This window comes from Heliangelus exortis, chromosome 20 (assembly GCF_036169615.1).
Source record: "Heliangelus exortis chromosome 20, bHelExo1.hap1, whole genome shotgun sequence".
NCBI classification, from domain to species: domain Eukaryota; kingdom Metazoa; phylum Chordata; class Aves; order Apodiformes; family Trochilidae; genus Heliangelus; species Heliangelus exortis.
The window spans coordinates 4,750,605-4,761,800 of record NC_092441.1 but is presented as its reverse complement, the minus strand read 5'-3'; the positions used below and the strand labels follow the sequence as shown (position 1 = coordinate 4,761,800).

General features: G+C 42.2%; 2 protein-coding genes across 6 annotated transcripts in view; one reads left to right on the top strand and one right to left on the bottom strand.

The window, feature by feature from the left end:
* Positions 1-542: 542 nt before the first annotated feature.
* On the bottom strand, positions 543-4,753 carry COX11 (cytochrome c oxidase copper chaperone COX11). The gene is made up of 4 exons (XM_071764376.1): positions 3,819-4,753; positions 3,568-3,723; positions 2,592-2,717; positions 543-2,129 (listed from the first exon to the last, which is right to left on the bottom strand). The coding sequence occupies exons 1-4, from the start codon at positions 4,719-4,721 to the stop codon at positions 1,947-1,949; spliced, it is 1,368 nt and encodes a 455-aa protein (XP_071620477.1). The 5' UTR covers positions 4,722-4,753; the 3' UTR covers positions 543-1,946.
* The window catches only part of STXBP4 (syntaxin binding protein 4), a 58,942-nt gene continuing 52,167 nt past the window's right edge, over positions 4,422-11,196 (top strand). Inside the window, exons 1-2 of one of the 5 annotated variants that reach the window (XM_071764367.1) lie at positions 4,422-4,509; positions 6,200-6,308. In XM_071764367.1, coding sequence (XP_071620468.1) covers positions 6,268-6,308 — 41 coding nt within the window. In that variant the 5' untranslated portion in view covers positions 4,422-4,509; positions 6,200-6,267. Of the gene's footprint in view, positions 4,510-6,199; positions 6,309-10,465; positions 10,689-11,196 lie in introns of those variants that run through there. The other 4 variants (XM_071764369.1, XM_071764370.1, XM_071764366.1 and 1 more) reach the window with 4 other exon arrangements.

Genomic DNA, 11,196 nt, shown 5'->3' with positions numbered 1-11,196 from the left:
GATAGGAGGTGGCTCAGGTTTAGTTGTAGTGTTAAAACTCAAGCATGGTGAGGTGCAACCCAGGACAATGTGCTATGCAGGGTGGTTAATCCATCATGGATTGGGAACTGAACTTTTCCATCTATAAAGAAGCAAAGTGGTCACAAACAGATGAAGCTCTAGAAAGGAAATGGCTAATTACTGAGGCTAGAGAGCTTGTTTCAGAGTTGGAATGTGCTCAGTATCTGTGCAAACTTCAGCTTCCAAACTCCAGGGAAAACCCATGACACTTGTCAGGGGATAATATTCTTCTGAAGCATGAGGCCAGAAAAAAGGCAATGTGAGAACTCCCATAATCAATTCAACTTTCTAAAGGACAATGGACTAAAGACAACCCAGGTAAGTTTTGGGGTTTTTTTTTCCTAGCCTGGATTAAATTATTTGGCTTTTTCTTCTGGGGTATAACTGGAATTACAAAGCTTGCTCCCATCTTCCCAGAGATGTATTTCACTTGTTCTGCTACTCCACATGTCCTGATGGAAAAAATGCACAAGAGACATGAAAAAATGAAAAGTTTTAGAACTTTAATAAATACACAGTGAAGACATGAATGTCATCCAGAATCCATTGAAACAACAAATGTAAGTGGTATAGCAAGGCATTTTAATTGTAGTATCCATTTATTTTCATAAAAGCACTTTTTAAATTATTGTATAGAAATAAAATTGAGACTAAAGTAACTGGAAGTTACTTCTGATATACCCATTACTTTTTTTAGAGCCCAAACAAACAACCATTAGTCTTATATTGTCAGATCTTATCTGCTGAAAGGGGTAGAAAGAACTGGCCTAGCAGATAGAGATACTGGGCTGATACAAATTCCTGCCTGCAAATGAGCAGGGCACTTAAACTGGCTCTGCAACTCACTCCTCCTCTGCAAAGCTATAATGAAATGTTATTATCCCTACCCTACAGATAATGACCAAAAGTTACATAAATACAGGTTTACCTGTTCTGATAAACAGAGCACCTAGGAATACCTCTGAACAACTGGCAGGCTGCTGGGCAGGCTTTGTCAGACTTAACCTCTGAATGGGGTTCATTCCTTTTGGTTTCTGAAGAGACTCCTGTGCTGTTCCTTTAACCTGTAATTCAGAGCAGCTGTGTCCTGCCTTTCCCTTCAAAGCATTTCATACAGAACCCAAACTTGTCTCTGTGTAGGGGTGTCCTGTGTGCAGCCCTCTGTGCACTCATTAGCAGAACAGATGTTTTAAATGAGTTGAGCACAGCATGGAAACTTGAAGATGAGGTATTTCTAAATGGAAACCATACCACAGGGTTGCCATACTTACATTTAAATTACAGTTCCTCTCTTAAATGATAATAGTTTCAGATCAGCCTGCTCTTACCACATAAACTACTGATTCAGTAGCAATTTGAGAGCATCATCATCTGAATCATCCTGGGAGCAATGCAGCCTAACTTTGTTTAGGTTTGAGATTTCAGCAACTGATCTGTTTTTACCTTTATAGATGAACTTACATTGAAATTACTCTTTAGAGCCAGCGATGCTCTTTAGATGCTTAAGAAACTGATTTATTCACTCTATTTAAATTAATATCTCAATTTACACTTGGGTTTAGAAATCTGCCTTGCAGAATTCAGGTAACATCTCTCATCTTATAAAAATATGGCTTGAAAAAAACCCTCTCTTCCAGGAAGCAGCATGTTCCCTTCTATTTCTAATGAAAATACTATCCCTAAGAAATAATATTCCAACTACATAAAATGTGTTGTTTTTCTTTAAAAAAAAACAAACATCCTTTTATAACAGCAGCATGTACCCATGGTGATTTAATAAAATAATTTCATATTCCACAGTACTCCTACAGCTTTTCTCTCCACTGAGAAATAGTTTCCAAACAGCTAGCAGGGCAGCAGAAGTCAAATGGTGTAGAGATTGAGCATTACTGATATCCAGGAAGTGGTAGCTTCTGTCCTTCCTTTGCTTCAAAAAAGGTGTAAGAGAGGGTGATCAAATCAACTTTAGCCATTTTAGGGTCCTCTACAAATTCTGGATCAATGTAGAAAAAGACTGGCATATCCACTTCTTCCTGAGGATTTAGCTGCTGTTCTTCAAAACAGAAACACTGCATGGGGGATTAGAAAAAACAACAGTTAGACAGTAACTACAGTAAACTTTCTGCCAAGATGAAAGCTTCCTCTTAAAATCAACTCTTATTCTCTGAACATCCCTAAAATCCTGGGAATGATCAGCCATATGATCAGCAAGACAGCAATTCTATTCCTTTTGTTACAGGAGGAAAAATTAGCTTTTAATGAAGTGTCCAAACTACAAATTCACCAGGCTTGCTCACACTGTTACTCCCTGCCCTCAAAGTCAGTGGTATTAAGTAACATATATTTGGGAGTCACTCTCACTGGACACACACTTCAGCTTGCTCTAAAGACAGGCCAAGAATGGAACACCTTGAAAAAAATCAAGGTATTTACTTAAGCTGTTAACATACAAAGAATGGTATCCAGGATTAAAATGAGGAAAAGTTAATTTATGAATTAGAAAATGTAATCTTTTCTTTGTTCACACTTACTTGTATTTTATTGAAATACTGTCCTGCTTCAAAGGGTATTACATTGTAGGTAGAGATTCCAATTATTGGTTTGTCAGTGGGATTTTTCGCTTTATAAAATGCCAGTGCAGTTTCTCCTGGTACCACCTGTATAAAGGAATTGCACAGTCATTATTATTTTTTTAATCCACTGCAGCCTTCCCTGTATGAGTGTTCTTCAGACTTTTATTAGTTCAATTTCTCTTCTGCTGTTTCAAATTGGTTGCTTCACAAAGCTTTTGCTTATATACAATTACTCTCATTCAGCATTAAAAGCATTAATATTGTTACATGAGTGTATTTTTTACCTTGCCCACTTTGCTAATGAGGTTTCTATTATTCTTAGCACTTTAGCAGCACAGAGCTTTTTAAATATGCAGAATTATATATATGGTGTACATTAAATTTTTTAGGTCTCAGTCTTTCAGCACTATACTTGGAGTCCAATTATTAAAAGCAGTCATGCTTCATAATTACTGTTATTTTTAGTTGTAAAGTCAGATTAAAATTTATGGGCGGGGGCTTAAATATAAAAAGTGCTACAACCACAGGTGCAAGATGAGAGAAAAGCTACAAGTTTAGGTTTACAGCTACAGCACAATATATTTAAATATATACACACATTTTTTTGTTTGTATTATGAAGTGTATCGATAAATATAGTTTTAATAGCCATTTTTTGGTACCCTGATTGGATGGTAGGGGAGTAATTATTCTTTAACACCAAGAAATAAAAAGTTCTGCCCTCCGGCAGGAGGAGCCACCAGCCCAGCCTTGTTTCCATGTAAGACTCCCAGGTGGAAGCACCGCATAAACCCCCCGGGTTAACGTGTCCTCCCTCGGCTGTGTTTTTTTCTCCAGATCGGGGCCCAGAGCTGCAAATCCATGGATCTGCCTCGCCAGCAGAGTGAAACCTGACGCTGTCACCTCAGGGTGAGGGGGACACGGGGGTCACTCACGTAGATTTCCTTCTGCTGTGGTTTGAAGTTCCACTGGATGCTGGAATGCACATCCGCGTTGAAAGTCACCCTGATGACCCGGTCCCTCACCGGCTCCATGCTCTCGATCTGCTCCGAGCTGTGGCCTGAGCCCGTGGTTCCGCCCAGACCCGTGGCCTGACAGAAAGGACCGGCAGTGAGTGAGTGACCCGACCCGACCCGGCCCTTCAGCGCCTCATGGGGCAGCGAAGCCCCGGGCCCGGCCCCGCTACCTGGCAGTAGAGTCGGTAGAGCGGCACGGCCGCGTAGGACATCCCCACCATGCCCACGGCGGCGGCGGCGATGTAAGCGAGCGTGGAGCGGTTCCGGCGCCGCCATTCCTCCTCTTGTTTGCGGGTGAAGGGGTTTGAGCTCCGCAGCCCGCGGGCCCCGCGCGGAACCGGAATCCCTCCATCCGCCACCGCCCAGAGCCCGTACCCTGCCCTCCCCTCCGGCCCTGCCCGCCCACCGATGCGGCACGGCCGGGGCAGAACCCGGCCCAGAGCCCAGAGGGATCCCGGCCCCGGGGGGAGCAGCAGACGGCAGCAGCACAACCACCCCCCCACACCCCGCACCATGGCGCTGCCGGCGGGGCGGGAACGGGGCGGGACCGGACGCTGCTCTTCTCGCGAGGGGTAGAGAAGGGTGAGCTCCGGGCAGAGCCGGGTTGGGCTGGGCTGGGCTGGCGGGGTCGGCTCCGCCTCTCCCGGAGTTTGTTGGCGTGAGGGGCAGCCCCCCTGCACCTCCTCCCCGAGGAGGCAGGGACAGTGGCCGGGGGCGGGCCGCCATCGCGCCGCTGAGAGGCGGGAGCGTGGCCGCGGGGGGCTCGCCCGTCGCTCACCCCCCGGAGCGGCGCTGAGGCGCGGGGCGTTCCCGCCAGACCCCGCCGGTTTGTGTCCCCCCCCTTCCCGTGTGCGTCCTGAGGTAATTGTTGCAGCCCTTGAGGTCGGCGCGTTTTGGTGTCCTTCGCATCGAGCCGGCTTTGTCCGAGAGGCGCCGGGTCGGGCTGGTGCTGGACGGCACCGAAAGGCTGCCAGGAATGGGTTAACCCCGCGTCCAGGGGGGGTGATTCTCCTCAGCTGACTTAGCCCCGGGGAGGAGCGCACTGAGGGGCAGCAGAACGGGGTGGGGGACATGGGGACCTCCCGGGATGGTCCCAGCCGGGCTCTGAGTTCGTGGAAGTCTCCTCTGTGGCCCTGCTCCTCACCTTGCAGCGCGGTGCTGGTGTGAGGGTGTTTGTGTAACAGAGAGAGGAGGAGACTTCATCCCTTTGTCTCCCTCCAGGTCTCCTGGTGGTGTGGGCGCTGACACCGATGATCGCTGTTTCCAGCGGTGCTTTGTTTCATGTTTATTTTGTTTCTTCTCGAGTAGCGATTTGGTTTTGGTTAAGCACAAATATTGACATTCCGTGAGCGCTGTTTGTAAACATCGGTAATTTCAGGACAGGAGGGGGTCGTAGAAACTGACATCCAACCCTCATTCACAGGACTGGTCCTTCCCTCTGTGAGAAACCTCACGGTAGCGATGCTGGAGTTTATTCCCTGGGAGCACTGAAATTCTCCTGTGCTGTCTCCAGCCATGTGAATCTCCCTGGTAGTCCCTGACTGCTTCATTTTCCATTTAGATGTGTTGGGTAAGAGAAGGATAAAACTCAGAGCAAAGCAATATTGCAGTGTTTCCTCTGTATTTAGATGGAGTTAATTTTGATCCTTTAATGAGCGATCTGAAAATGGTCACCGCAGGAAAAATTGTGGCATTCCAAAGGGAATTCAGTGGGTTTTCTCGTGCAGAAATTCCTAACCCGGTGGATGGATCGGTGTGGGTTTTGTGGAGGCTGACACTGCACACCAAGGTGTCACTGGTGCCACCAGCACCTGCTGCCATCTTTTGTTGTTCATTCTTTGGAGAGCTCCTCATCCCCATTGTACCATGGCTTACAAGTAACATGTTTTCTGTTTTGTGGCCTCGTGAGGGTTTAGTCATACAGCTCTTTGCTGATACAGTTGGCTATTTTTGCATTGGTGCTTTTGCAGCAATTTTTTGAATTATTATAGCATTTCAGGATTTCATTTCTTGTCTGTCATAAGTGCTAAGAAAAATACTATGGGTCTTACAGGTGTTTTTGCTACATTAGGGGTACATAACCCATATCTTGTGCATTTTGGCTTTTTGTGGACATCCTATAGCCATTGATTACTAGACAGTAAATTAAGAAAATAAAAAAAAAAAAAAAAAAGTGAGAAAACAAAGACACAGAAAACACCTTATCATGTAAAACAATATTTCTTCCCCAAGTAACCTTCACAGGAGAAAGAAAAGTTTCTGTGTGGCAGATACATTACTTTATCCTGAAACTGTAATATTATCTGGGGTTAGAGGCTAATTCCTAACTCATAAATAAAGAAGAATTAGATGTTTTGGTACAATGTGCATTGTAGTCTGAGTTGTTAACTGATTGCTGGTTTCAGCAATGAAGTAGTGTATCTGCTTTATCATGAAAAATGATAAAGCCTTTTCCCACTTGATTGGAGGTAGTCAGTAATAAGAATTGTTGTCAGTGTCTGTAAATAAACAGTAAGGGGAATTTCAAAAAGTGGTTTCTTCTTTTTTACAGCAGCTATTATCCTGGTTTACAAGCCAGAATTCTTCATTTTGAACTTTTATTAAAATAGTTCACCTAAGATGATGTCCAGTCCTGATTCCCTAACAAACACAGATAAAAAGTAAGTATTTTTGCTCCCACAGAAATACAACAATTACTGGATTTTAGTATCGAAATTCTTTCAAATTTCATTAGTAGGATCTCATTTTTACAAAGTTTTAAAGAAAAAATAACTGATATTGGATTAGTCTGACAAGATGTCTTAGAAAAGCTAATGCCAACATTTGTGAATTTGCATATAAAGGGAAGAAATCATTCTTAAGCTTTTCATGATGTTAATCAGCACTTGGCTTGGACTGGTTTTGTAGAGAGAAAACTCTCAGAAATTTCTTAATGCATTTGCAGCTGTGGAAACATACTTAGGAGGTACAAAGCAATTCCTACCTTGTATGTGTGGGGGAACTTCAGTAACAGAAGATGTTGCATGGAGTTTATGAATTAGAATACATTACTTTTTCAGAATATTATGGCTGCATGCTATTAATGTTTTACATGTAGTGCTTTGGGACCATCTTATTTTATACCAATGGGATTTATGATGGCAATTATATTCATTCTATAAACCATAATATTATCCTCTGTGGCAAACTTCACTCGTGGTTGAAAATCCTAACTCCAAACCCTTCCCAAACTTTTAAGTCCTGATGCCAATGCTGTCATCAAAACCATGATTAAAATTAGGCACAGACAGTTCTTGCTGGAGTACCATGTTTGTTGTGTTTGTGCAATAGCATTGAGCAAATTGTGTTTTAAAAGTTCTGACAAACAATTTTGCCTAGATTTTGAATTATGCTACTTGGTTAATAACTTGCTTTTTTTTTGATAAATTAACAAAACCTTTAAAAAATTAACTTAATTTTACTGGTATCTGAAGAAACAAGCACTCTGCTTGTCCAGAGGAAATACAAGGTATGTAATGCAAAGAGACATCTTTAAAATTGCTTGCTAGATTCATATGGAAGGTATATTAGATAAATAGTTGCTAGAGCACTGTATTCCAAAGGCATTTTTTCACATAAAAGATGAACATGAAAGGTGCACAAAACTGCACTTCAGCTAGATGATGATGGAAGACTGTAATCTTTTTTTTTTTTTTTTTTTTTTTCTGGGAGACAGTATCCATGCACAATGCTTCAAGAATGTACTTGTTTAGATGTTAATTGGGGTTTACCTAAACTTTAAATAATACCTTTCTTCTCTACACAAGGGGTTAGCCTCAAGCCATTCATGTTTCTCCACAACTACAGTGTTGCTTAAGGCTTTTTTTCATGTTTAACAGTAACCATGTAAAGATATATGTTTTCTTTTAATCTTTATGACCTAATCAGCAAAATGTATTTTGAATAATTGGCAGGTTTGGGTAGCTCAGAAGTGTTTGTTATGCTGTAGGATGCAGCACACCCTTGGCTCTGGTCCTTAGTGGCAGAGTGAACTTCCACCTTTTAGGGTTAGCAAACCTGAAAGGCTAGAGTTGGCTAATGGGCTTTTATAGGGGTTCTGTAAAAGATTATTGTTTTATTTATAACAGAATCTTGCTTTTGAAGATTCTGCAGATCTTTTTGTCATCTGCAAAATTATCCTGTGATCCATCTCTGTTGCTAAAGCATTACAAAACTTCCTTTGGGAAATGTGAGTCATGTTGCCAGAATAGAATAGAATAGTTTAGTAACTGTTTGGAAAAGGATCTTTGTTTGTTTGCTGCAGAAAATAACAAATTATGTCTCTTGAAAATCTAGCCTGATTCATTGATATTAGGCTTTATGGGGTTTTAAGGTGTTACAATATTCCTAGATCTTTCTGGAAGTAAAATCTATTCCTAGATCTTCCTTGTGTTCCCCTGAGTATGTTCTTGAAAGGCAGAGAATTTGGAAAAGAAGCAAAAATATCATTTTTCTATATGAGTTCTTTAGAAACATTAGAAGTAGCACAGAAGCAAAATTTTAAGGTTAAGAGAGGATGTATTCAGGAACCTGAACAATCAGAGTTTACTTTGAAGAAGGCATGGAGGAACAACTGTTTGAACATATATTATTGGTAATGACTCTAATGAAAAAGGTGGGAGCAGTAAGAAACTTAAAACTACTTTATATCTGTTTAAATTGTTGGGAAGCTTGTCATGCCTTGTTTAATAAAAATCATTTTTTGCCTTTTCATAATGGAATGCCCGGCCTCAAGTCATACTTTTAATTGGAGGTGTGGGGGCAAGGAAAGGGGGGTGTTTGTTGCAGAAAATATAACATGGGAAACAAACCATATTGCTCTGAGTGATTTGTTTAGGCAACTCCTGTTACTGATGCCACAAGTTTAATTCTGATGGTGTAAAGGACAGTGACAATTTTGTTGCAAAAATGCTGTTTGTATTTTCTGTATCCTTGTCTAAAGCAAATCCAATTGATACAATGCTTAAAATATTAATGTCTCTTATTAGGTTGTAACACCACTAACACCAGCAGAGTTAAACTTACTGAAAAAAAGCCTACAAAGGGCCACATTTCCATCACTGAATGGATGTGAGCAATCCAAATTATGCCAGTGGAGCTCTTCCCATTGTGGGAGTTGGGAAGGCTGCTTGATGCTTCCACATGGATTGCCAGGAAGCTGAAGAGGAGCCAGCAGTGTGCCCAGGTGGCCAAGAAGGCCAATGGCATCCTGGGCTGGCTCAGGAACAGCGTGGCCAGCAGGTCCAGGGAAGGGATTCTGCCCCTGTGCTCAGCTCTGGGGAGGCCACAGCTTGAGTCCTGTGTCCAGTTCTGGGCCCCTCAGCTCAGGAAGGAGATTGAGGTGCTGAAGCAGGTCCAAAGGAGGCAACTGGGCTGGTGAAGGGACTCAAGCACAGATCCTATGAGGAGAGGCTGAGGGAGCTGGGGGTGTTGAGGCTGGAGAAGAGGAGGCTCAGGGGAGACCTCATCACTCTCTACAACTCCCTGAAAGGAGGTTGGAGCCAGGGGGGGGTTGGGCTCTTTTCCCAGGCAACTCTCAGCAAGACAAGAGGGCACAAGAGGTCTCAAGTTGTGCCAGGGGAGGTTTAGGTTGGACATTAGAAAGAATTTCTTTAGGGAGAGGGTGCTCAGCCATTGGAATGGGCTGCCCAGGGAAGGGGTGGATTCTCCATCCCTGGAGATATTTAAAAAGAGCCTGGATGTGGCACTCAGTGCCATGGGCTGGGAACTGCAGTGGGAGTGGATCAAGGGTTGGACTTGATGATCTCTGAGGTCCCTTCCAACCCAGCCAATTCTATGATTCTATGATTCCATCACTGACCTGCTCCTTAGGATCTGCTGGGTCCCTTTACCCTGCTGCCCCTCTGTGTGTGGATATTTCAGGCTCTAGGAACTGACCTCAGCACACATGGACACTCCATAGTGTTTTGCCTATATGCAAAAGAGATCCTTTCCACAGAGCAGTGATCTGCTAATGAAAGCACAGTCAGCACTACAACTTTAGAAAAAACCTGCATGAGATCAGCATATGCATTCCTGGCATAGCCAAGCTGTCCTGCTGTGCAGCTTTAGACACTGACAGATGCTGTCTCATCACAGGGTTACTCCTTGCTGGAGGGGAGTCACCTTTCTACTTAAACCCATTAGTGAACACGGAGTATTTACTATTCATTTCAAACTGTAATGTTTTTAAGGTCTTCTAGAAAGAGAGGGAGTAATAAGAGTGCATCTTCTGAGGCAAGCCTGGAAGAAAATAGTTGACCAAACTGATGTCAGAAACTCAGAACTTCTGAAAATTTGACTGTTATATATTGAGAGACTAAAAACCAAGTTAAAGCATGACTCAAGTAATGCCTTGATTGAGAATGCAAAGTAATAGCATAATGGCATTTGTTTCATTAATGCTTCCAGTCTGTCTGCTATGTTGGCTTTCCCTTTTTGTCTGTGTTATATACATAATCCAGTCTGCTCAGAAGATTGCTTTAAAAGGTCATGAGTTACTCCTTTTGACTTTGTTGGGAGGGTGCATCTAAATAAACTATTGGAAGAAGATGAGAAAATAGGTTTATTTCATTTTGATTATTTCATTTGGCTTCTGCTGCTAGGTATAGATTGCATGATCACAGTTGTAATAAATACAAGTAAATTTTCTCTCTTTTGCATTTCTCAGCTTAAAAGTTGCTATAAATTGCCATTACCAACAGAGAAAAAGTTGACATTACCTTGCTAGGTGAATTAGTCCATGTGACGCAGAGGGTTTCAGAGGAGATTAAGCAGGCAGAGACACTCGTCTCGAGCTGTTTGGTTTGGGTTTTTTTTTTTTTTTTTAGTTAGTAGCAGAAATTGTCCTGCGCATAACCATTTTCTGGCTGAACTGGAAACCTCCAGTGCATTCGGGTTGCTTTGTCGTTGTCTTTGCTGCTGTACTGAAGAATGTCCTTGCTGTCACCAGGGGATGAAGATGAACCAGAGCGTTTTGATGGTCTTTCTCTCTTATACTGGTATGCTTAACCATTAGGGTCTGACAGCATTTTTCTAGTCTGTAATTGTGAGGAGTACAGTACAGAGAATTCAAAAGCTGTAGCCATATTCAGTCTCTTTTCATAAGCAGAAAAATTTACAGTTTAGGTTGTTGTTTAAATGTCAAGTGATACCTGTTTTGTGAGGTAAAGGCATTATTCTTCTGTAGATAAATATTGAAAAATATTTTATATGTGGACTTGAATGACTAATCATCATTTCTCAGGAATAATATCAGAAGCACATCCAGAGCTGTATGTTCTGGTAAACCTCCAGAAGTTACAAAGCATACAGCTGTTGAACTCCCTTCTGTTTGCTAGTAAAACGTAATAGAAAAAAATATTTGCTTATAATTGTCTTTACTAGAACACCTACACAAAATTACACAGAGTCTATTAACATTCCAGGACTTCAGTTGGACTGTTGAGTTTAATATTTTATAGTCTAACAAAATTATAGTGTGCATTTTATAGGGGCTTACTTCCTTAT

Excerpts from the sequence above, each read along its gene's own strand:
- COX11 (XM_071764376.1), bottom strand. The coding sequence starts at position 4,721 with ATGTCCCCCACCCCGTTCTGCTGCCCCTCAGTGCGCTCCTCCCCGGGG. Across the intron at positions 3,724-3,818 it reads TCTACCGACTCTACTGCCAG|GCCACGGGTCTGGGCGGAAC; the intron begins GTAGCGGGGCCG and ends CCTTTCTGTCAG. Across the intron at positions 2,130-2,591 it reads AGTATTTCAATAAAATACAA|TGTTTCTGTTTTGAAGAACA; the intron begins GTAAGTGTGAAC and ends TCCCCCATGCAG.